The sequence below is a fragment of the Neoarius graeffei genome, chromosome 14 (assembly GCF_027579695.1).
Source record: "Neoarius graeffei isolate fNeoGra1 chromosome 14, fNeoGra1.pri, whole genome shotgun sequence".
Lineage (NCBI taxonomy): Eukaryota > Metazoa > Chordata > Actinopteri > Siluriformes > Ariidae > Neoarius > Neoarius graeffei.
In genome coordinates this window covers 43690086-43714667 of record NC_083582.1, presented here as the reverse complement: position 1 = coordinate 43714667, position 24582 = coordinate 43690086, and the positions used below count along the sequence as shown (strand labels likewise).

At 38.8% G+C, this 24582-nt stretch overlaps 1 protein-coding gene across 1 annotated transcript in view; it reads left to right on the top strand.

The window, feature by feature from the left end:
* Positions 1 to 8758: 8758 nt before the first annotated feature.
* cyth3a (cytohesin 3a) overlaps positions 8759 to 24582 on the top strand; it is a 32654-nt gene continuing 16830 nt past the window's right edge. Inside the window, exons 1-5 of the mRNA XM_060939746.1 lie at positions 8759 to 9019; positions 18638 to 18720; positions 18811 to 18875; positions 19013 to 19079; positions 19160 to 19278. Coding sequence (XP_060795729.1) covers positions 8995 to 9019; positions 18638 to 18720; positions 18811 to 18875; positions 19013 to 19079; positions 19160 to 19278 — 359 coding nt within the window. The 5' untranslated portion in view covers positions 8759 to 8994. The remainder of the gene's footprint in view (positions 9020 to 18637; positions 18721 to 18810; positions 18876 to 19012; positions 19080 to 19159; positions 19279 to 24582) is intronic.

Sequence of the window (24582 nt, the reverse complement as noted above, 5' to 3'; positions counted from 1 at the left end):
GTGAAAACTGTAACTGTCGTTCGATGTTACTTGACAACCCACCTGCAGGTACACCTGAGTCCTGCATGTAACGTGCTTCATGAATTTGCATTAGTCTTGCTAAAATGGCTACAGAGTGGTGTGTATGTAAATAAAAACAAATAATGTTCACTATGTGAGAGATAACTGTAGTTCTCATAACTGAATTACTGACATGTTATCCATAGTGCTGATTCCTTTATGTAGGTATGGTCCATTAAAAATAGCATAAAATAAGATATGTATACTATAATTGTTATTGTGACAAAGTTTTAAGCTAAACAGATAGGCCAACATTTGTTGTGTGTGTGATTAGTTTTAGAGGTAGTGGTAACTTTTTCTTTGTTGCACTTTTTTTTCTAAAAATTTGTTTAGATTTTAGAAGAAAAAAACCCATCACATATTTTAAATACTTTCCCCATAATAATGTGTTATTGTTTATCCCCAGTTATACTAACCCCATTTCCAGAAAAGTTGGGACATTTTCCAAAATGCAATAAAAACAAAAATGTGTGATTTGTTAATGCACGCAAACCTTTATTTAACTGACAAAAGTACAAAGAAAATATTTTCAATAGTTTTACTGACCAACTTAATTGTATTTTGTAAATATAAATGAAGTTAGAATTTGATGCCTGCAACACACTCAAAAAAGTTGGGACAGAGGTAAAATAAGACTGAAAAGTTTATAGGATATTCAAGTAACACCATTTTTGAAGATTCCACAATAAGCAGGTTAATTGGTAACATGTGAGGGGATCATGCTTGGGTATAAAAGGAGCAGCACCAAAGACTCAGTCTTTGCAAGCAAGTATGGGTCTTGGCTCAGTCCTTTGTCCCAAAATTTGTGAGAGAATTGTTAGTCAATTCAAAAAGAACATTTCTCAGTGAAAGATTGCAGAGAATGTAGGTCTTTCAAAATCTACAGTACATAATATTTTGAAAAGATTCAGAGAATTCGGAAACATCTCAGTGCGTAAAGGGCAAGGCCGGAAACAACTGTTGAATGTGCGTGACCTTTGAGCCCTCAGGCGGCACTGTCTGAGAAACTGTCATGCTAATGTGACAAATATAGCCACATGGACTCACGAGTACTTCAGAAAACTGCTGTCACTTAACACAGTCCAACACTGCAGAAATGCAACCTGAAACTGTATTACGCAAGGAGGAAACCATCCACCAATTCTATGCAGAAATGCCATCAATTTCACTGAACTCGAACTCATCTCAGATGGACCAAAAGACAATGGAGACATGTCCTGTGGTCAGATGAGTCCACATTTCAACTTGTTTTCAGGAAAACTGGACATCGAGCTCTCCATGCCAAAGGTGAACGTGACTATCCAGTTTGTTATCAGAGAAAGGTGCAAAAGCCAGCATCTGTGATGGTATAGGGGCCACTAGTACCCATGGCATGGGTGAGTTGCATGTGTGTGAAGGTACCACTGATGTGGAGATGTATATTGGGATTTTAGAGAGACATATGTTGACATCAAGGCCACATCTCTTCCCAGGAAGTCCATGCTTATTTGAGGACAATGCCAGGCCTCATTCTACACGGCCTACAATAGCGTGGCTTCATAAACACAGAGTCCGTGTGCTTGACTGGCCTGCTGCCAGTCTAGATCTGTCTCCTATTGAGAATGTATGGCGCATCATGGAGAGGAGAATCAGACAACGGCAACCACGGACTGTTGAGCAGCTGAAGTCTTGTATCAAGCAAGAATGAACAAAAATTCCAATTGCAAAACTGCAACAATTAGTATCCTCAGATCCCATACAATTAAAGTGTTAGTAAAAGGAAAGGTGATGCAACACAATGGTAACTAGAAAAGCACTCGGAGAGCGCAGACCTCTGCCAAGAATCCTTTAAAAAAATCCGGGATCCAGAAGGTGATCCGGATCACCGCCAAAATTTAATGGATTGTTACTTATGCCCAGTCACACCTCTGAAAAAAATTTCAGAGCAATCCATTCATAACTTTTTCCGTAATGTTGCTAACAGACAAACCAACAAACAAACCAACGCTACCGAAAACATAACCTCCTTGCTGGAGGTAATAATGACTCTGTCCCAAGTTTTTTTTTTGAGGTTGTTGCGGACATCAAATTTTAACTTTGTTTATATTTACAACATACAATTAAGTTGGTCAGTAAAACTAGTGAAAATTTTTTCCTTATACTTTTTTTTCAGTTAAATAAAGGTTCACATTAATTAACAAATCACAGATTTTTGTTTTTATTGCATTTTGGAAAACAGCCCAACTTTTCTGGAAATGGGGTTTGTATCTTATACCCTATTATTTAGTTGCTCATACAAATTACTTAGTACGTAAATTTGCCAGAATGAGGAATGTCTGGACTCCTTGCTGGGTCCTGGAACTTTACGAGATTCAAATTCACTCTGGGCTCATAAAGATGATTACTTAACCTTGAGCATTTATGGCTGGCATGTTGAAGGAATTTCCTAAAATATTTTTGTCGGTCTAAATAGACAGGCATCACACAGAAAGCAGAGAGAAAGGTTTTTGTTTGTTTTTTTTTCTTTCCTCTGTGCCTGAGGAAAAAAAAGGAAAAGTTACAGCAACAGGCTCTTCCTGAGCTGCAGCGGATGTGTTCTTTGTTCCTCATGCAGGATGTCATTCCCACCCAGGAGTCTCCGTTTTCCCCAGTACATCCCACACAAGCAGAGTCAAATGTTCTTGCTCTTTTTCTCTCTATGTATGGCTTTCACTTGAACTTTGCTCCTGTACAAAGGCACAATGGAGTAACTGCAGTATTATATGGGTTTGTTTGTTTGTTTGTTTGTTTGTTTGTTTGTTTGTTTGTTTGTTTTTGTTTTTAAATTAGAGTAAAAAATAAACTTTTGACAAGTTTATCTTGTGACAAATTGACCAGGTTCTAAAGTTGTTCTGTTTTGAAGAAAACATACCTCTAATTCTTCTAACAACATACCACTGACCAACCAACTAAAAACCAAGGAAATGGCAAAGGAGTAGTTTTGCTTCTTTAAATTTCTTGTGTACTTTTGGCGTATTCTCATGTGATCATTTCCTTGCAGAATACCAAGAGCAAAGTCACCTTGTGACTATGACTGTAATCCCACATAGGTAACCTATAAAAAGTCACCACCATGTCACATTCTTCTTCTTCCCTATTCTCATCTTGCTGTGGGGTTTAGAAAATGGATTCAAAGACATCGCCTTTTAATCCATTGTTTCTTGCTAATAAGCCTAATTTTGTTATTGTTTGTTCCGCACCATAAAATGTGTATGAGTTGACATGAACCTTGCCTAATAGTAATTACAGTGCTCTTATCCTTGGCATGGCTGGTTGTGTAATTAAAAAGACACATGGCCTATTGTTTATATTGTTATGTAGCAGCATAGGCACTGCAGAGTGCACAGAGTGAAGAACAACACTAATTAACATTTAGTAAGGTGTGAATTTTTGGACTTTATTTTAACATTCCTAGGCTTTTGAATTTTAGGGCAGAATGGTGAACTGAATGGTGAGTTTGTTCTCTCAGGCCTCAGTGGAGTTGGATGATGGATAATGCCTAAATTGTTTGGGAACACCTTCAGAGTGAAGCACATACAGTTGCTGAGCCTCTAGGAAGAGAAAGTTATGTTCATTTGCTGTGCTGTAGAAGCACGAACAGAAACAAGCAGAAGGCTCAGTTGCACTTTTCCCAGAAGGGGAAAAGTGCTGAGTAGGAGAGTTGGCATCAGGCATGACCCAAATTAAAGAGCTGTTAGCAACAATGCAACAGCATAATGAAGAGTAGAGCTTGGAGGAGCTTAGTACAGCTGCTTCACACACAGAAAGCTCCTAATGGTGCTTATAGCCCACCATCTGGATGTCCTGATGTTCATTACGTAATGCAGGAGTGGGACACAGCAGCAGTGAATGCACTGTAGTCTGGTATTAAAATGGCCTTACCAAACCTGAAGTTGCATCTTACAATGAACAAAATGTCTAACCTATACTGTCATCCATCCATCCATCCATCCATCCATCCATCCATCCATCCATCCATTATCTGTAGTCGCTTATCCTGTCCTACAGGGTCGCAGGCAAGCTGGAACCTATCCCAGCTGACTATGGGCGAGAGGCGGGGTACACCCTGGACAAGTCGCCAGGTCATCGCAGGGCTGACACAGAGACAAACAACCATTCACACTCACATTCACACCTATGGTCAATTTAGAGTCACCAGTTAGCCTAACCTGCATGTCTTTGGACTGTGGGGGAAACCGGAGCACCCGGAGGAAACCCACACAGACACAGGGAGAACATGCAAACTCCACACAGAAAGGCCCTCGTCAGCTGCTGGGCTCAAACCCACTAACCACTATACCACTGTGCCGCCCTATACTGTCACACACTGATTAAAAAAAGTGACTGGGGGTGTCGTGGCTCAGGCGCCATACCATAAATCTGGGGACCTGGGTTCGATTCCGACCTGAGGTTCTTTCCTGAGCCCTCCCTGTCTGTCTCTCTCTCCTCCTCATTTCCTGTCTCTACACTGTCCTATCCAATAAAGGTGAAAAAAGCCCAAAAAAATCTTTAAAAAAAAAGTGACTGATCTGTTCATTATTTCAATTTTACGAAAAGCCTTATGCAAATTCAAGAGCACATTGAGGCTTCAACCCGATTAAAAGGAAACATATACTGGATACAATGGTAGCTAGGTAAAGCACAATTCACCAGAAGTTACCAGGGAACCCTGGTGTCATGTCTGAAAGTACACAGTTGACGGTGGGCTGTTTTGGAGCTTGATAAAATTACTTAGGTGCTTATGGAGCACAAAGCTTTCAGAAATGTCACAAATGAATTGAGATTGAAGTGTGATCTTTTTGCAGAACATTTTGTTTCCAGTATTACATATGCAGAAGTGTTTCCTAGACTGCTGGGTGTTGAATGGGTGGAAAGGTGTGGTTTGTGGAGAGCCACTTCCCATTATTGTGGAGTAATTCTTAGGACACCCACTGAACTGTTGCACTTTTAGTGGTTAGAGAGAAAAAGAATGATGACAATTTTATAAATAGTTGTTTATTTTGTAATCTTGGTGTTCGACCATTGATAAATAATTCAATAATTATAAACATATTTCATGTATCAATGTTAAATGACATACATAAAGATGCTATGTTAAGCTACAGTTGAAAATATGTACTTTAGGTAAATAAATGTGTTAGCTGACTCCTGAATGCACCCCACATGTGTGTGACTCAGAGTACAGGCTGTTAGAAGTGAGGTCACTATTCCTCTTACACATGAATTGGTCAGACCTGTCCGTATAATACACAACTTCCTGTAAGCTATTTGGTCATCGGAATGTTTATGGATTCACTCTGGGAACCACCCACAAATCCTAGTGAAATTATGAAAACCTTTCTATGTACCAGTAACATTTCATTCCAGCTGTATTTTCCAAAGGCAGGTTGTCTGTTCGTCCTAGACAGTTGAAAATCCGTTAGGACACAGTTAATGATTAACACTAGAAAAGATCTGTATGTTGACTCTTGTAATCACAAGCCTCAGCAACAAGTATGCACAACTACCCTACTACAATATGGGGGAAAAATTGTTAGGTTGTAAGAAACAATATAATAGGATATTATATATTGGTATTTTTTTTTTTTTACAAAATGAAGGAGCATGTTGTTGAACCAACCAAGGATGAAATAGAAACTCTACTCAAAAACACCGCCCCCCAAAAAAAATAAAAAAGCAAGAAAATATGGAATAAAAGTATTTGATGGTAAGAGTTAAGTTAGTTAAAGTCCTTCCCATGCCATGTGGCGCATCAGGCAGCGCCAATCTCCGTTTCCGCAGCCCTCGGCCTCTCGCCTATTACATAGCTAGGGTTACAGTGGGGGGCTAGTCCTCTGGTAACCACGAGAGTTTAACTCCCCACTCGCATCTGTATTGCAGCGTGCCTTGCCAGATGGTTGTAGGTACCATATTTATGATGGTCTTTGGTACACTCTAAAAAATAAAGGTGCTTCAGTGGTTCTTCAAATCTCTGGATGGTTCCATGGAGAGTCAAAACTCTGTGATGAACCATTACATTATGCGAAAGGTTCTTCACATTGGAAATGGTTCTTCAGAGCCTGGCATTCTCTTACCATTTGCTGGTCAATGCACGTAGGCTATGTTTACACAAATCTGTCTTCACTGCTCAAACAAATGGTTTAAATGGTTCTTTAAAGAACTGTTGCATGAACGGTTCTTTGAAGCCCTGAAAAAGGTTCTTCTATGGCATCGCCCTGAAGAACCGGTACTGGCCCCATTATTTTTTAGAGTGTATGACCCGACCGTGAATAGAACTCACAATCAAGAGGCGGACACGCTACCACTAGGCCACTAGCCGGTCATTTGATGGTAAGAACATATCTTTTTTTATTTTTCAAGAATTATTATTACAGCATTTTTCACAAATTGCTACTGTCAGTTTGCCAATTTGTTTACATTCTAAGTGGAAATGATTTTGTCAGACGTTTTGTATAAAGTTTTTATTTATTTAATTTGCAAAAAATAACAAATGCTCTGTTTTGGTAGCACAGTGGTTAGCACTGCCGCCTCACAGTAAGAAGGTTCTGGGTTCAATCTCAGTGACCAACAGAAGCCTTTCTGTGTGGAGTTTGCATGTTCTCCCCATGTCTGCGTGGGTTTCCTCCAGAGTCCAAAGACATGCAGGTTAGGTTAATTGGTGGCTCTAAATTGACCATAGGTGTGAATGTGAGTGTGAATGGTTGTTTGTCTCTGTGTCAGCCCTGCGATGACCTGGCGACTTGTCCAGGGTGTAACCCGCCTCTCGCCCATAGTCAGCTGGGATAGGCTCCAGCTTGCCTGCGACCCTGCACAGGATAAGCGGTTATGGATGGATGGATGGAGGCTCTATTTCTCAAAATCCAGTGAATGTGTAGAAAATAAAACAGTTATTCCATTCCATTCCTGCTTTCACTTTGTCATTATGGGCTATTTTGTGTAGAATTTTGTGACAAAAAATGAACTCAATCTATTGTAGAATAAGTCTGTAATGTAATAAAATATGGAGAAGGTGTGCAGACTTTCCGGCTTGACTGTATATATATATATATATATATATATATATATATATATATATATATATATGCCTTCAAACCCGGACCTTCTTGCTGTGAGGCGACAGCGCTAACCACTACACACTGTAACCATATATATGGTTAGTCAAAGGGTGGCACGGTGGTGTAGTGGTTAGCGCTGTCGCCTCACAGCAAGAAGGTCCGGGTTCGAGCCCCGGGGCCGGCGAGGGCCTTTCTGTGCGGAGTTTGCATGTTCTCCCCGTGTCCGCGTGGGTTTCCTCCGGGTGCTCCGGTTTCCCCCACAGTCCAAAGACATGCAGGTTAGGTTAACTGGTGACTCTAAATTGACCGTGAGTGTGAATGGTTGTCTGTGTCTATGTGTCAGTCCTGTGATGACCTGGCGACTTGTCCAGGGTGTACCCCGCCTTTCGCCCGTAGTCAGCTGGGATAGGCTCCAGCTTGTCTGCGACCCTGTAGAACAGGATAAAGCGGCTAGAGGAGAGGATATGAGATGGTTAGTCAAAATTATGTTAACACTAATGGATTATTTTTCTCCTGCAGATAGCCATGGGTGACAGATTAAATGGTACTGTTGCTCACTGGTTTTTGTGTGTTGAACACGATGGCGAACAGTTTGAGATCATCCTGTAAATCATCTTGCACATATGATGTATGTTTTGTGAATAAATGTTTTCTACCATTAAAGTGTTAACATAATTTCGACTAACCATGTAGATAGATAGATAGATAGATAGATAGATAGATAGATAGATAGATAGATAGATAGATAGATAGATAGATAGATAGATAGATACTTTATTAATCCCAGATATAACCCTTGTAAACAATACTGTGCAAAAGTCTTAGGCATTCTATTTTTAGGATAAACTTTGTTATAGATTTTTATTTTATGACCTCTACATTATCAAGTGAGTACAAAATCATTTTAGATTCCAAGCATTATTTTTCCAGCATAAAATTAAATGTTACAGAAAAATTATGGGATGCCAATAAAGAAAGCACTAATTCCATCAGAAACAGTTTTCAGGGTAAAAAACAACAATAACAAACAAACAAACAAAACCATAATGAAGGCTACTGAGTTTTGCTCTAAAAAAAATAAGACACAAGTGTGACAAAGTGTCCAGAAGAACTGTGGCTGGTTCTGTAAGATACTCAGTATAACTTACAACTCACTTCCTTATAACCTGCACACATTATTTTTTAAAGCAAATTCGTCACACCAAATATTGAGCTTGTTTCGTTTATTAGTGATGCAGTGCCTAGTTACTGTTCACTGCTCTTTATAGTGTTGTTTTAATATAGAAACATTTAATTTACTAATCTTTGAAGGCATCTTTGCTCTACAGCATTTCATTGTATCTGCCTGAGACTTTTGAAGAGTATTTTATAATAATATAGGACAAGAAATATAATGAAGAAAATAAGGTAAAACTGTGGCATTCCACTGTTTTAAAAGCTCTAAGAAAAGTAAGTGACTGTAATTGAATGATGTTAAACGACAGGAGATTCATTATTGATGGGATTTTAAATGGATTTTTCTGATCCATACTACCGGAGGCGGGATTACTGGGATGACGTCACGTCGCCTCTCTTCTGTAGAGAAGCAGCTTCTGTCGCTCTTTCAGTTTTTGTCCGTGGAGCAGTGTGGAGGAAAACTGGAGATATATGTGCACTGAAATTTGACCTTGTATTACGAGAAATCTTTATTTTGCTCGTCAGTGGACGCGTTAAGAAGATACTGAGGATACTGTTGCTCTGCAGTTGGGTCACTACAAATGTGAAAGAGGGGGAAAGTCAATAAACAGACAGACAGACAGACTGACCTTGAGTTTGGGTTTGTTGTTTGTGATAAGCTGTTTATCTTCAGGCTTTTCCCGTCATGAATATGGATGAGGACAGCAGAGGTAAGGCTAGACTTTTTTATTTTATTTTAGTTCCTTATACACTGTGACTGATATTCTTATAGTGAAAAAATGATCAGTTTTTTTCCCTTCTCAGAAATAGTTTGTATAAAAACTGTCTTGTTTCTGTAAATGTTACTTTAGCTGTAGTTATTGTAACTGCTTCCTTTGTGAAAGGTTCTGGCTGAATGAAGAAATAATAATAATAATAATAATAATAATAATAATAATAATAATTATTATTATTATTATTATTATTATTATTATTATTATAAGCACGTGACAGCCACAAACCTAGCATTATCCACAAGATAAAGGATCCTATATCCCATATAGATCCTGTTTTCCATGGTTGGGACCCATCATTGGTGTGCTCAGTGTACTTTATGCTGAGGGAGCATTTTTATAATAATAATAATAATAATAATATGTTCTCTATGTCTTCTTTTCTTTATTTTTTCATGCTGTGTCAGCTACTGAATAAACCTATTCATCTCTAGTATTCAGTCAGTTGTGCAGGTCAGAGGTTCTCAAAGTGAAGTCCTTAATTTTTTTTTTTAAATTCAAACTTTTAATAACTGAAAAACAAGTAGAGCTAGCCTATAAATAATGTCAGCTTGGACCTGGTCTTCCTGTGGAAAGTTCAGCAATAAAAAAAAAAAAAGCTTCGATAAATAGTCAGTATTGCTATACACAATGGAATAATGAGCTTTATATTTTTAATAGCTCATAAAATACCCTAAATCTGTCCTGAGGGGTCTGTGGATTTGTTTGTTTGTTTGTTTGTTTGTTTGTTTGCTTACAGTTAAAGGAGTCTCTTGCTGCAAAAAGTTTGAGAAACTCCGGTGTACGCACATTGATATGATTATAGTGTGGTGTATGTCTGTGGCTCTTAAAACTCTATTAGTTCTTTTGCCAAGTTTTTGGCCAAAAATATGTGGACACCTGACCATCACTCCCATGTGTGGTTCTTCCCCAAACTGTTGTCACAAAGTTTAGAAGCAGACAATTGTATAGAATGTCTTCATATGCTGTGACATCCTTCACTGGAGCTAAGGGACCTTGGTTGGTGAAGAAGAACTTGAATGTCCTGTACCACAACCTGACTGAAAACCTTGGGGAGGAATTGAAATGATGGCTGTGCACCAACCAGGCCTCCTCACCCAACATCAGTACCCAGCCTCACTACTGCTCTTGTGGCTGAATTGAAAGTACACTCCAAAATCTAATGGAAAGTATTCCCAGGAGAGTGGATATTGTCAAATGGATACAGTGGTGCTTGAAAGTTTGTGAACCCTTTAGAATTTTCTATATTTCTGCATAAATATGACCTAAAACATCATCAGATTTTCACACAAGTCCTAAAAGTAGATAAAGTGAACCCATTTAAACAAATGAGACAAAAATATTATACTTGGTCATTTAATTATTGAGGAAAATCATCCAATATTACATATCTGTGAGTGGCAAAAGTATGTGAACCTTTGCTTTCAGTATCTGGTGTGACCCCCTTGTGCAGCAATAACTGCAACTAAACATTTGCGGTAACTGTTGATCAGTCCTGCACACCGGCTTGGAGGAATTTTAGCCCATTCCTCCGTACAGAACAGCTTCAACTCTGGGATGTTGGTGGGTTTCCTCACATGAACTGCTCGCTTCAGGTCCTTCCATAACATTTCGATTGGATTAAGGTCAGGACTTTGACTTGGCCATTCCAACACATTAACTTTATTCTTCTTTAACCATTCTTTGGTAGAACGACTTGTGTGCTTAGGGTCGTTGTCTTGCTGCATGACCCACCTTCTCTTGAGATTCAGTTCATGGACAGATGTCCTGACGTTTTCCTTTAGAATTCGCTGGTATAATTCAGAATTCATTGTTCCATCAATGATGGCAAGCCGTCCTGGCCCAGATGCAGCAAAACAGGCCCAAACCATGATACAGATGGGATAAGGTTCTTATGCTGGAATGCAGTGTTTTCCTTTCTCCAAACATAATGCTTCTCATTTAAACCAAAAAGTTCTATTTTGGTCTCATCCATCCACAAAACATTTTTCCAATAGCCTTCTGGCTTGTCCGCGTGATCTTTAGCAAACTGCAGATGAGCAGCAATGTTCTTTTTGGAGAGCAGTGGCTTTCTCCTTGCAACCCTGCCATGCATACCATTGTTGTTCAGTGTTCTCCTGATGGTGGACTCATGAACATTAACATTAGCCAGTGTGAGAGAGGCCTTCAGTTGCTTAGAAGTTACCCTGGGGTCCTTTGTGACCTCGCCGACTATTACACGCTTTGCTCTTGGAGTGATCTTTGTTGGTCGACCACTCCTGAGGAGGGTAATGATGGTCTTGAATTTCCTCTATTTGTACACAATCTGTCTGACTGTGGATTGGTGGAGTCCAGACTCTTTAGAGATGGTTTTGTAACCTTTTCCAGCCTGATGAGCATCAACAACGCTTTTTCTGAGGTCCTCAGAAATCTCCTTTGTTCGTGCCATGATACACTTCCACAAACATGTGTTGTGAAGATCAGACTTTGATAGATCCCTGTTCTTTAAATAATACAGGGTGCCCACTCACATCTGATTGTCATCCCATTGATTGAAAACACCTGACTCTAATTTCACCTTCAAATCAACTGCTAATCCTAGAGGTTCGCATACTTTTGCCATTCACAGATATGTAATATTGGATCATTTTCCTCAATAAATAAATGACCAAGTATAATATTTTTGTCTCATTTATTTAACTGGGTTCTCTTTATCTACTTTTACGACTTGAGTGAAAATCTGATGATGTTTTAGGTCATATTTATGCAGAAATATAGAAAATTCTAAAGGGTTCACAAACTTTCAAGCACTTTCAAGTATAGTGTTATTGTAACAGCAATGTAGGAACAACTCATTGTGAATGCCCATGATTTTGGAATAGGATGTTCAGTACTCAGGTGTCACATATTTTTGACCAGATAGTGTATATTGTAATTTGACGATATAATGTCATATCTGAGCAAACACAATGAAAAAGTGAAGATAAGTTGTGGGATGTTCTGAAAAATGATGATAATGATGGACAAATATCACAGAGTTCAATATATCATTATCTGCCATTGAAGCCTGTTTTCAAAGAGGGAAAAGACAAAAAAAGGACAATTCTTTTTATTTGACTAGCAATGATTTCAAACAGTATATAGACCTATACAGTTTTGTTTGATGGTCACCTTTTTTTAAGTGGAGTAAAAAATCTTGTAGCTTATTTTCAGTGAAGTGTCATCCCTGGACATTGTATTGTCATCATTTTTAGCATTTTGTGAACAAAACAACTAATATAGTTTTCAGATTGCAGTATACTGCACTCCTAATAGAGATTCATTTCAAGTTACCATGAGACAGATTTAAAAAAAAAACAAATAAAGACACTGATGTTCAAATAATAGTTAAGATGGAAGTGTTCTATAGGCTGTTATTTTCTTCATTTACCTTTGACTGACCACAGCATTAAATATGTGATCCTGCGATCAGGTCTCCAGAGACGTATGGTTTATCAGCATGCCTGTGTATGTGTATCAGTATCTGATGAATTGTGAAAAATTAATTATGATAATTTTATTGACTTTCTCAGTGATGCAAGAGTTAGTGTGTTTTATTTGGTCGTGAGAAAACCGAAATAGAAAATCTCCCCTCCATTTTCTTTGGCTGATGTTTGAAAGGTAGAAAAAGGAAAGCTCTGAAGTATGGCCATTTTGCATGGGCAATCCGCCAAACTACCTCGTTTTTTTTGTTGTTTTTTTTTAACTGTGTAAATAAATTATGGCTTGAGCAATAGCTAGTGTTACCGCTATGTGCTTCCACCAATGCACGGTCTAGTGAAGTTTGGCAGTGAGCTGTGCTTTTATTGCAAACTCAATGCCACTGTTGTCTGGCTCTCCTGAGGGTGCTGTCTGGCACTAGGCAGGAGTCATCACCTCATTAATACTCATTATAGGGAACATCACTGCTGACCTAAACTCAAAATGCTGACAATTTGCAATGTCTTTTCAGTGATGCATCTTTAGATGTGATGAAAATTATTATAAAGTACTTTTTTTAAAAACCATTTTGGTTTCAGCTTGCTTAGTGATATTTGTGTTTGAAAAGTCTGTATCCAAACCATAACAGGTTTGGATGCAGTCCAAACCCAGCTCCATCCCAGTGGAGCTGGGTTTGGACTGCATGCTACATATAGATTGCACTTATGAGGCTGTATTATCAACTGAAGCTCGTGAATTAACGCCAGGGAAGGTTTTTTCCAGCATTTGAAAAATGGAGCAAAGGAGCATGTGAAGAGCTTTTTGTTGTCTGAGTGCCACATATGGAACTGCTTTATGGGAACATTGGCTTTTAAGATGTTTTCCCAGCAGGAGATGGAGATGAGTGAGGTGATGGCATTTTTGTGTGGTTGAAATGTCCTCATTCTTGACACAGAGGGAGAATAGGAAAAACTGAGAAGTTTTATCATAGCTCTTGATTCTCACAAGGGGTGATTTGAACCTCGTTTTCTTTTTCACAATTTTTGTTTGGTCCAATAAGCCTTTCTCTGTGTTTCCTTTAGAAAAGAATCATCACACAGACTGGTTTTTAACAGAAGTGCTGTTTTTGATAGATTGTATAATTTTGTCTTCAGTTTATAGTACAGGTGTGGCAGGAGTCAATATGCTGGAGTAAGCAAAGACTTGACAAGTTTTACTAATATGCTTATATTAACTGGCTATATTTAACCACGTTAGCCTGTTTTCTTTGATAATGCCAGTTTGAAATATCAGTAGCTAACATTATTGACTAGGTCAGTTCTAGCTAATGGTAAATATTGGTTATTTACAGAATATTTTGCATTTGATTCATTCATTAGCAAACTATGTAGCAATAGTTATGCACATGACCACCAAATGTACAAACAGTGATGTTTTTAGACAAGATGGTGTTCTATTTTGTGTCAGATTTTCAGACATTTATTTACACACAGCATCTATACATTGTAAAAAAAAATATTTGTTGTTTTAACTTAAAAAAGTTAGTGCAAGGGCTGCCTTAAAATTTTGAGTTCACTGGAATTCACATAGTAAGTTAAATTGTTGTGAACTTACTATATTAATTTCAGTGAACTCAAAATTTTAAGGCAGCCCTTAAGGCAACCCTTGCACTAACTTTTTTAAGTTAAAACAACAAATCATTTTTTACAGTGTACTTTTGCTTAATGCCAGGATCAGACTCCATGAATCTGACATGATTTTGTAGTGGCTGACAAATTTCCAGCATCAGGCATGAATGTGAACAACAAACGGGCTTCATAGTGTGATATAATCAAAGAACAGCTATGTGGCGCCTGGGACACCCCACGATACCTCGATGTCATTCCTTCTGTAGCTATGATTGATGACTTCTTGACCCTCCTCCCTGACGACACGCAAGGACGTGAACGATGATTGGTCAGGGTCAAACTTGTGTTGCCAGTCTCCCATCCAAGACATGGCAAAAATTTACGGTGTTATGATTACGTAATCTGACATGATGATCATTGTGAAAGACAAAAATATTGTGTAGTCTGATCATGGAATTAGTTTAATTTCTTGGTATTTTTTTTCCATGCCTATTGAAAAAAGATTCTGCTCATAATTTTTTTCCCTCAGAATTTTGAAGTTTAGATATTAGTATAGGCCAGATACTGTACTGACTATTGTAAAAGGTACTTTAATTTTTTAAATTAAATTTTAACATTAATAACACATCAAAGACATGTTGATATGTTAGAATTTCTGCATAAAACCAATTCAGAGAAGAAAAAAACAGACAAAATCGACATTTTTCATAGAAATTACACAATGCATGATGCCTAACATACAGTACCAGTCAAGAGTTTGGACACATCTACTCTTTCATAGGGTTTTCTATATTTTGACTATTTTCTACATTGTAGAACCTAGTCATCATCTCATCTCATTATCTCTAGCCGCTTTATCCTTCTACAGGGTCGCAGGCAAGCTGGAGCCTATCCCAGCTGACTATGGGCGAAAGGCAGGGTACACCCTGGACAAGTCGCCAGGTCATCACAGGGCTGACACATAGACACAGACAACCATTCACACTCACATTCACACCTATGGTCAATTTAGAGTCACCAGTTAACCTAACCTGCATGTCTTTGGACTGTGGGGGAAACCGGAGCACCCGGAGGAAACCCACGCGGACACGGGGAGAACATGCAAACTCCGCACAGAAAGGCCCTCGCCGGCCACGGGGCTCGAACCCAGGACCTTCTTGCTGTGAGGCAACAGCGCTAACCACTACACCACCGTGCCACCCACATAGTCATCAAAACTATGAAATAACATATGGACCATATATGGAATTATGTGGTAAACAAAAAAGCTGTTTGATATTTTAGATTCCTCAAAGCAGCCATCGTTTACTTTGATGACGCTTTGCACACTATTGGCATTGTCTTAACCAGCTTCATGAGGGAGTCACCTGGAATGCTTTTCAATTAACAGTTGTGCCTCGTCAAAAGTTAATTTGTGCAATTTCTTGCCTTTTTAACATGTTTGAGATCAAACAGTAACTAGTAAATAATAACAAGACAGTAAATAGCCCTATTCCACAACTGTAGTAATCCATATTATGTCAAGAAACCGCTCAACTAATGAAAGAGAAACGATATCCATCATTACTTTAAGGTATGAAGTGTCTTTTAATTAATAAAAATAAACCAATGAATTAGGAGGTGTGTCCAAACTTTTGATTGGCACTTTATGTACTATATGTCCTGAGAGAAACAGTTAATGTCAAAAGGAAAAAAAAAAAAGCCAAAAATTGTGTTATATAAAAGATGCATTTTTATATGTAATTATTACTGTGAGGTTTCTTTTGACCTCCTAGGTGACTCTTTTCACATTTATGTCCTCATGCAAAAGACCATAACACTGAGAATTACACAACAGTATATGTGATGAACAGATGTTACGGTGTGTGTTTATTTCTGTAGTGTTTTTTCTAATACTCTTGTGTAGTAAATAAATGGATTCAGGGCACTACAAGAATAAAGAGTAACACATGAGAATCAGGAACTGCTAACTATGTTTTATACAAAGCTAAGCTCTTTTTCCTGTTCATCTGTTTTACTTGTTGTCTGAATCCGCAGACATCTAATGCAGGTGCTGCTGAATAAACACAAATTTGGTACAAGCTAAACATTTATATTTGCACACTGACCTCTAAATTAATTGGAATGTGAACAGCCCAAATAATAGTGATTTTTAACAGAGAATCCAGGAACCGATAAATCTGTTTTGAGAAATGCAATCACAGTATCGCATAAAGGCATAACACTCAGGAGAATCTCCCAAGCTAAATACTCTCATCTAGGCTCCTTTCATCAATCCAATTTGACATCATATTGAATTACACAGGTTTCATATCTTGCCTGTGAAAGTGGCCCCCTCAGGAGACCATCCAATCCATTGCCAACATTAGTCATCTAAGAATCGCCTCACTCAGAGTGTATCTCTTACCGGAACTGACAGACCATATTATTCCATATTCCTGTGACTGCAGATGCTGTCCACCTCATACGTGGAACTGCATTTAATCCGAGTAGATGATTTTGAGGGTATAAAATTGAAGGCAGTGTGTAACAGTGTAGAGACTTAGAATGAGAAAGTGGTTAGAGGAATTAAGGGCATGCAATGAAATTTGTTATAGGCATTGATTCTCTGTTTGGTTCAAACTAAGAAGCTTATAATCCATGCTGGAATCGCTTTGCATTTCACCGCAAGATCTAAAACCAACCCTTTTTTTGTTTTGGTTTGGTTTTTTGTTGTTGTTTTGCTTTTTTGTTTTTTTTTCCAATTTATATCTTCATTGTTAAAAACGTTTGTGATTGTCATTTTTTTATTGAGTAGATTTTTCTTGTGAAGGTAGTTGTTGTGTAATTATGCAATTATACAATTATTATTTCATCTCATCTCATTATCTCTAGCCACTTTATCCTTCTACAGGGTCGCAGGCAAGCTGGAGCCTATCCCAGCTGACTACGGGCGAAAGGCGGGGTACACCCTGGACAAGTCGCCAGGTCATCACAGGGCTGACACATAGACACAGACAGCCATTCACACTCACATTCACACCTACGGTCAATTTAGAGTCACCAGTTAACCTAACCTGCATGTCTTTGGACTGTGGGGGAAACCGGAGCACCCGGAGGAAACCCACGCGGACACGGGGAGCACATGCAAACTCCGCACAGAAAGGCCCTCGCCGGCCACGGGGCTCGAACCCAGACCTTCTTATTGTGAGGCGACAGCGCTAACCACTACACCACCGTGCCGCCCCCAATTATTATTTAATAAATTTTATTTATTTTATTTCTTCAGGGCTGGTTTGAAGCAGAATAGTGTATTATTGAATGCTAATACTTTTATAAGGTATTTTATACCTTTCTCTACCCAGTCTGTATCATTGACTCTGGTTTTGGCATTGTCTTAAATTTCACATTGAACATATTGCGGATATTCAGAGTGGCTTTCATTTCAGTATGTTCTGTGTGAGTGATGATGGAATATCAGTGAAGAAGGTAAACTGATTTCCTCATCCACCGGAAATTTGATCAACAATCTGATATGTCGGTCCATAAGACAGGCATCATGTGTACCTGGGTAGAGTAAGAGATCTGATTACGTTATTTTCTGTATTATCCAGTAAACTCATTTCCACAAGTAGTGCTTTGGGATTAAATGGCACATCTTTATGCCGTAGGCATGTTGAGCAGCTCAACAACATTCTGTTGTATAATTAACAAATGGCTTCTAAGATTGAATAAAGCCTCTTAAACGAAAGGAGGTTAGATCAAATGAAATTGCTGTGTGTCAGAGATAAACCTTTGGTGAATGTTGCACTGTTTCATTAAATGCCTACTTTCCCTCTTTTGTTAAGAGGTGGATGAAGAGAACAGCAGGAAATCACACAGTTCCTCATTTATTAACTCTTCTTCCAAATTTATGTTTATGTAATAAAATGGGCAAAATGTTCTTAAGTCGGCTGTATCAACCACACAAAGCACCATCACAGTCCCGACTACCAGAATTGCATTATTTCCAATAATGCTAAATATAACTTAGTATATACTGTACATGTAAAGCTGCTTAGTCTCGTAAAAACTATGTCACAATAATGATTGCTAACTTTATATAACACTAAATACGAACACATGAATATACAAAGTAGTGCGTGTGTGTGTGTGTGTGTGTGTGTGTGTGTGTGTGTGTGTGTGTGTGTGTGTGTGTGTGTGTAAAGTGTGGCACAAGCATAATTGCTTCCCCCTCATTTGAACATGACCCTCTGTGCTTCCTTAGTTACGGTAATGTTCATAGTTTCCTCAGAATATGTCTAATGTTATACTGGATAATGCTGCCACTTCCAGTCTTTCCAACAACCATGACGTTTCAGTTACCGTCATCTGGAAAAATGCTCACAGTTGAGCTTAAAATATAACAAGTAATTACTTCATTGCAAAGTGAACATTACTCTTCGAGGAACTGTTTTGCCTTGTCTTTGTTTTCTCTAATTTCAATAGATTTTCTCCTTACTTTTAATAGTACCTGAAGATCTCTCTCTAGCAGAAAGAGATGAACTGTCCAACATTCGACGAAGGAAAAAAGAACTACTAGATGACATTGAAGTATGCATGATTTAAACAGCAGTTACATGAATTGAGAATGAAGTGTAACCGCAGGTTCCATGAAGGCTCATTTTCTTCTTTGTCTTGCAGCGATTAAAGTTTGAGATTGCTGAAGTGATGACAGAGATTGAACATTTAACATGTATGGGAGAGACGTACGTGCACCTAACCAACAGCTATTCACTTAACTGACTGTTTGTGCTGATAACTTATTGTTTCTTTAAGACATTTTATCCACAAAAATAGTCAAGTAATAGTTACTTGATGTTCTGTATTTATGCACTTTGTATAGAAAAACCACTCAGAGGAATAAGCAGATGGCTATTGGAAGAAAGAAATTCAATATGGATCCTAAAAAGGTATTGTATTACAGTAGATGGTACTGATATATGGTTTTTCATGAGATAAAGATGCTAAAAATTAAATGTAACATTTTTAGGGTATCCAATTTCTTTTGGATAATGACCTTTTACAACACACACCTGAGGACATTGCACAGTTCCTGTACAAAGGAGAGGGCTTGAATAAAACGGTCATCGGAGATTATTTAGGAGAAAGGTAAGTTGCAGTATTTAATCAGCAAAACATTTTTACCTTTCTATACTTTATTTAAAACTATATTTACCTTTATAAACATGTTATTTTCTATGTCTAGCTTTGCAACTTTCATATATATTTCATATATCAACCCACTTCCTCTGATAACATATAGGGATGTGTAATATGGTTCTTGTACCAACCTCACACCAAGTCCTACAGAACATTTCTTTTTAAATATTGCCAGCTCTCAGTTTTCAGCATTGCACTACCTCCAGGAACATCCAATGGTGTTTGTTCTCCATCCCCAATCCATTTCTCCAACACATTTTCCCAGCTGCGTTAAAATGATGTAAAACTGGCTATGATCTTAAATACTGTCCTGATCTACTGAAATGTATGACTACATAACCAATACTCTCGTGTTGGAGACATATGTATGTGTGTGACATCATTAGACAGCAGAGTGAGGAAAAAAATGTGACACAATTATCTCCTATGATATTGGTTAACCTTCACCTTTTCTAAAGGTTGAGACTGCAGCTCAGTAGCATTTAACATCACATTGCAGATGAAAATTGCAAGATTCTGTTAAGGATGCCAGATTTTGCCTCACAAGTGTGGCAATTCTAATGTAATTGATATAGAAACAAATAATATTTTGCTGATATTTGGTTAGATTTAGCTGCAGTTTGGGGTGATTTGTAGTCAAACCATTGCATTGGATTGAACAGTTAATTTGGCAAACTAATGTAAATAGCTGTCTCCTCTACAAGTGCAGAGGAGACCCTAATTAGTCTGATATCCTGATTTTAAAAAAATCTTAATGCTAATTGTATTTGCAAAGATTGCTTATCTGTTATCACTGAGGTTGAAGGTGCAATTTGGATGCAAGGTGAGTCAGAGGTGTGTAATCAAGCTGCTGTAGAACGGTCAATTAGGTTTTATTTCTCATCTACTTGCTTTATTGCATCTCTTTAGGTTCTGTATGGTTAGTTCTTTCATAGAAAGGATTATTGAAAATATCAAAAAGTAAGATTACATCCATCTGGCGACTTGTCCAGGGTGTACCGTGCCTCTCGCCCATAGTCAGCTGGGATAGGCTCCAGCTTGCCCACAACCCTGTAGAACAGGATAAAGCAGCTATAGATAATGCATGGATGGATGGAAGATTACATCCTTTCTCAAATGTTGCTTTGCTTTTGTCCTGTATGCATACTTGCCAACCCTCCCGATCAAGGACGCGTTATCCTAATGGGCTTCATGGGCAGCTGCCCAGGGCCTCGGCCACTAGGGGGCCTCAGAGGTAGCGAGATCGGAAAATATGAAATGATATTTTCAGAAGTTTTGATCATATTGATAACATTTTTGATGCATTTCGCCACCCGTAAGGAAGCCCACCTTGTCCCGTCGCATAAATCACCTGTCATTGTCAATATGATCACTGTCCACCATGTCTTCACACGCTACGCCAGCTTGAGTTCAATCTCATCTCATTATCTCTAGCCGCTTTATCCTTCTACAGGGTCGCAGGCAAGCTGGAGCCTATCCCAGCTGACTACGGGCGAAAGGCGGGGTACACCCTGGACAAGTCGCCAGGTCATCACAGGGCTGACACATAGACACAGACAACCATTCACACTCACATTCACACCTACGGTCAATTTAGAGTCACCAGTTAACCTAACCTGCATGTCTTTGGACTGTGGGGGAAACCGGAGCACCCGGAGGAAACCCACGCGGACACGGGGAGAACATGCAAACTCCACACAGAAAGGCCCTCGCCAGCCACGGGGCTCGAACCCAGGACCTTCTTGCTGTGAGGCGACAGCACTAACCACTACACCACCGTGCTGCCCTAGCTTGAGTTCAGTGATTTAATTAAATGACTTCGCTTTCCCAGCCCTGTGATGACCTGGCGACTTGTCCAGGGTGTACCCTGCCTTTCGCCCGTAGTCAGCTGGGATAGGCTCCAGCTTGCCTGCGACCCTGTAGAACAGGATAAAGCGGCTAGAGATAATGAGATGAGACTTCGCTTTCCAGAAAAGTAGGAAAGTGCCCTTGTAAGTTGACCCATGGCTGTCAAACTGAATGCGCAAAGCTGTGTGCCACTGCTGTTTGGGACATTACGTGTGTGAAAGGATGAAATGTTTCACATAGCCTAACATTTTGAGATTTATTTCTGAGAAGCAAGATATTTTTCTTTCTTTGTTATCGCTCTTTGTTTTCACAAGTTAAAAGTCACCTCGATTCCAAAATGAAAACGAACGGTTATATACCAAATGAATGTTCTTGTTCTGAATACTAAAGAAACTGTTGTCGGCCTAGGTTATGTTCTTGACATGTTGTTCATTGACTCACTCATTCAAAGGCTTCTTGAGGCTAAACTTTAGTTAACCAGACTTGTTAACCGTGATGTCTGATGGATTTTTTTCACCATGCAATTGCCTATTTCACCATTGCTTTTTCTCAATTAAATAGGTGTTGATGGATATAGAGTTTTATCGTTCAATAGTATTTCTAATTGTGCCACTGTCATTTTAAGTTTCTGTGTTAGACAGGCACGTCTGAGGGGGTGAATTTGCTGAGCGCAGTTGACAACAGGCGGGGGTGGGGCCTCGGGGGGGGTGTCTGCCCAGGGCCTCGGCAAGGGTTAGCGCAGCCCTGCTCCCGATTTCGGCGGGAGGCTCCTGATTTTAGCCTCTGTCTCCCACCTCCCGATCGTATTTGTTAAAACCTGGATAATCTCCCGGTTTTGGGAAATCCCTAGCGCCAAGTTAAAAAATACTCCTGATTATGTCCAATCAGAATCGTATGAGAAACACTGCTGACGTCAACTGATTTTTAATCAATCAACGAACAGAACGACGGTCACTTCTGTAATGTAGGATTCACCCAGGCTGTCCGACATTTTTTACAAGCAGTTATTCATCATGGCCACTAAACCCAATACCAAACGGCAAAAATATGAATGCAAATACCAGGTTGCATGGGAGAATTAATTTCCATGGATAAGCAAATGTTCGACCAGCCAGTTACACATTTTAAGGTAAAGATACTTTAAATCAGAATATAATGGGCATTTGAGTGTGAAATTAAACTAGTCTTCCATACCATTTCAGAAACAAACTGTACAACTTCTAAAGTGTTTAGTGAAATTTTGCATGACAGAGAATTTGTTTGATGAGTGTATTTGAATAGTGTGGTTGTGTCTTAGGCTACATCCACACGACAACGGCAACGAGATGTTATTTAAAAATATATCGCGTCCAAATTGGCAACGATCAGTAAAATATCAGGTCCATATGGCAACGCAACGCTTGCTGAAAACGATGCAATACACATGCCACACCTCTAGGGGCGCTGTAAGACGGTCCCTTTGGAGACACCAGAACAATAGAAGAAGTAAGGACGCATGCGCATAAACTATTATGCACGAGACTTCATATTAGCCACAAAGTCAGGAAAATCTGTTCGTAAAATTACATTATAATGACCAAATACAATGAAAAGTATTTTTCCAGTCTCACCTGTGAAAGGTAATCCCATGTGATCTCGTTTGGACGGCAAACCTGTTGGTACAGTTAAACACAGCTAATCTTTATTCTCCGCTTTGACCTTTCCAATATGGCGGCGAGGATGACGTATGATTCTACGCGGAAGGCGGCGTCTTTAATGGTCCGGAATAAATTGAATACTACACGTTGATGGATTAATTTGTTGTTTCTCACCTGTGAAAGGTAATCCCATGTGATCTCGTTTGGACGGTAAACCTGTTGGTACAGTTAAAGGCAGCGCATGAATCTTTATTCTCCGCTTTGACCTATCCAATATGGCGGCGAGGATGACGTATGATTCTACGCGGAAGGCGGCGTCTTTAATGGTCCGGAATAAATTGAATACTACACGTTGATGGATTAATTTGCTCCTCTACGCCCTTTTTGAGGAATGTACTGTAGGACTAAAACCCACATCTGAAGAGGTGAGATCGCTCCTTTTTTCCCCTATTTTTGCTGGCGGGATTGACTCTGCCCTAAGGGCAGAGTCTCTCTCTCTCTCTCTCTCTCTCTCTCTCTCACTTTGCACCATTACACAATAAATATTCACAGTGAAAATATTTTGTAAGCGCGTTTCATGAACCAAGTTATAGGATTTGTTGACGCATCGCATCGCAATGAGAAGATCATTGGCACTACTGGTGTTAAGAATCAGACCATTTCATAAATTAATATTTTGCTGTAGAGCTGCAGTGTTTGTACAATTGCATGTTTTTGCTTCACTATTACTGTCACTATTCTGCTTCTTGCATTACTACTGTGAACTAACACTGAACATAATAATAATAATAATAATAATAATATCCAAGCTCGTGTTTCACTCTCACTAGTGCTCTGTAAGGCTTTTTCCTGGTGATATTCGTTGCACTCACAGTCATGTGGTTGTGACGTCATCGTAAACAAATCCGTTTTACTCATCCAGACGACTTCACAACGGCAACGTTGCCAGATCTTTCCACTCTGGAACCCGTTCTCAAAAAGATTGCGTTTTGGGCACCCAAAACGCCGGTGCCGTGTGGACGCCAGGCCTAAACGATAAGCAATTGTATCGGAGTCACCTGAATCCGTTGCCGTGTGGACAGGGCCTTAGTGCTATTTTGAATTTATGTTTGAAAGTTTTAAGTCAAAGTTTGCAAGTGAATTATCTGGAAAGTGATTGATTCTGATAGAGTTTTGAGGTTTTAAGTGAAAGATTACTAGCGAGTGTATTTTGGTCATACTAAACTTTTGCATTTGAGTGAATTTCTTTGCGGAGTATATTTTGATAGTATGGTAGTATTTATAGTGCCATTTTAAAATTTTGTTTGAAAACTTTCAGTCAAAGTTTGCAAATGAGCAAATTCCTTTGATGCATTCCGATAGGATTTTGATAGGATTTCTAGTGCTTTTTAAAAATTCTGTTGGAAAGTGTTTAGTGTGAGAGATGCATTTTAGTAGTACTAAGACACTGCAGTATTTATTTAATTGAGTTGTTACTATTTTGGTTAAATTTTATGGAAATTGTATTTAATTTATAGATGATATTATAGTTCTCTGTATTTTTACATGAGCTCACAGAAGGAAAACACATTTGATACAATCCAATAATACTTTCATTCACTGTGACAATTTTAAGAAATGATAAACATTCTTCTAAAGCATCACTTGTGTTATTTTCTGCGGGTCTCTGTATGGATACAATATTCAGGCAGGAGATTTTTCAGCTCAAAATCTGATTTAAGCAGACTTCCCTTTCATTGTTATTATATTAAAATTCAAGACAAGAGTA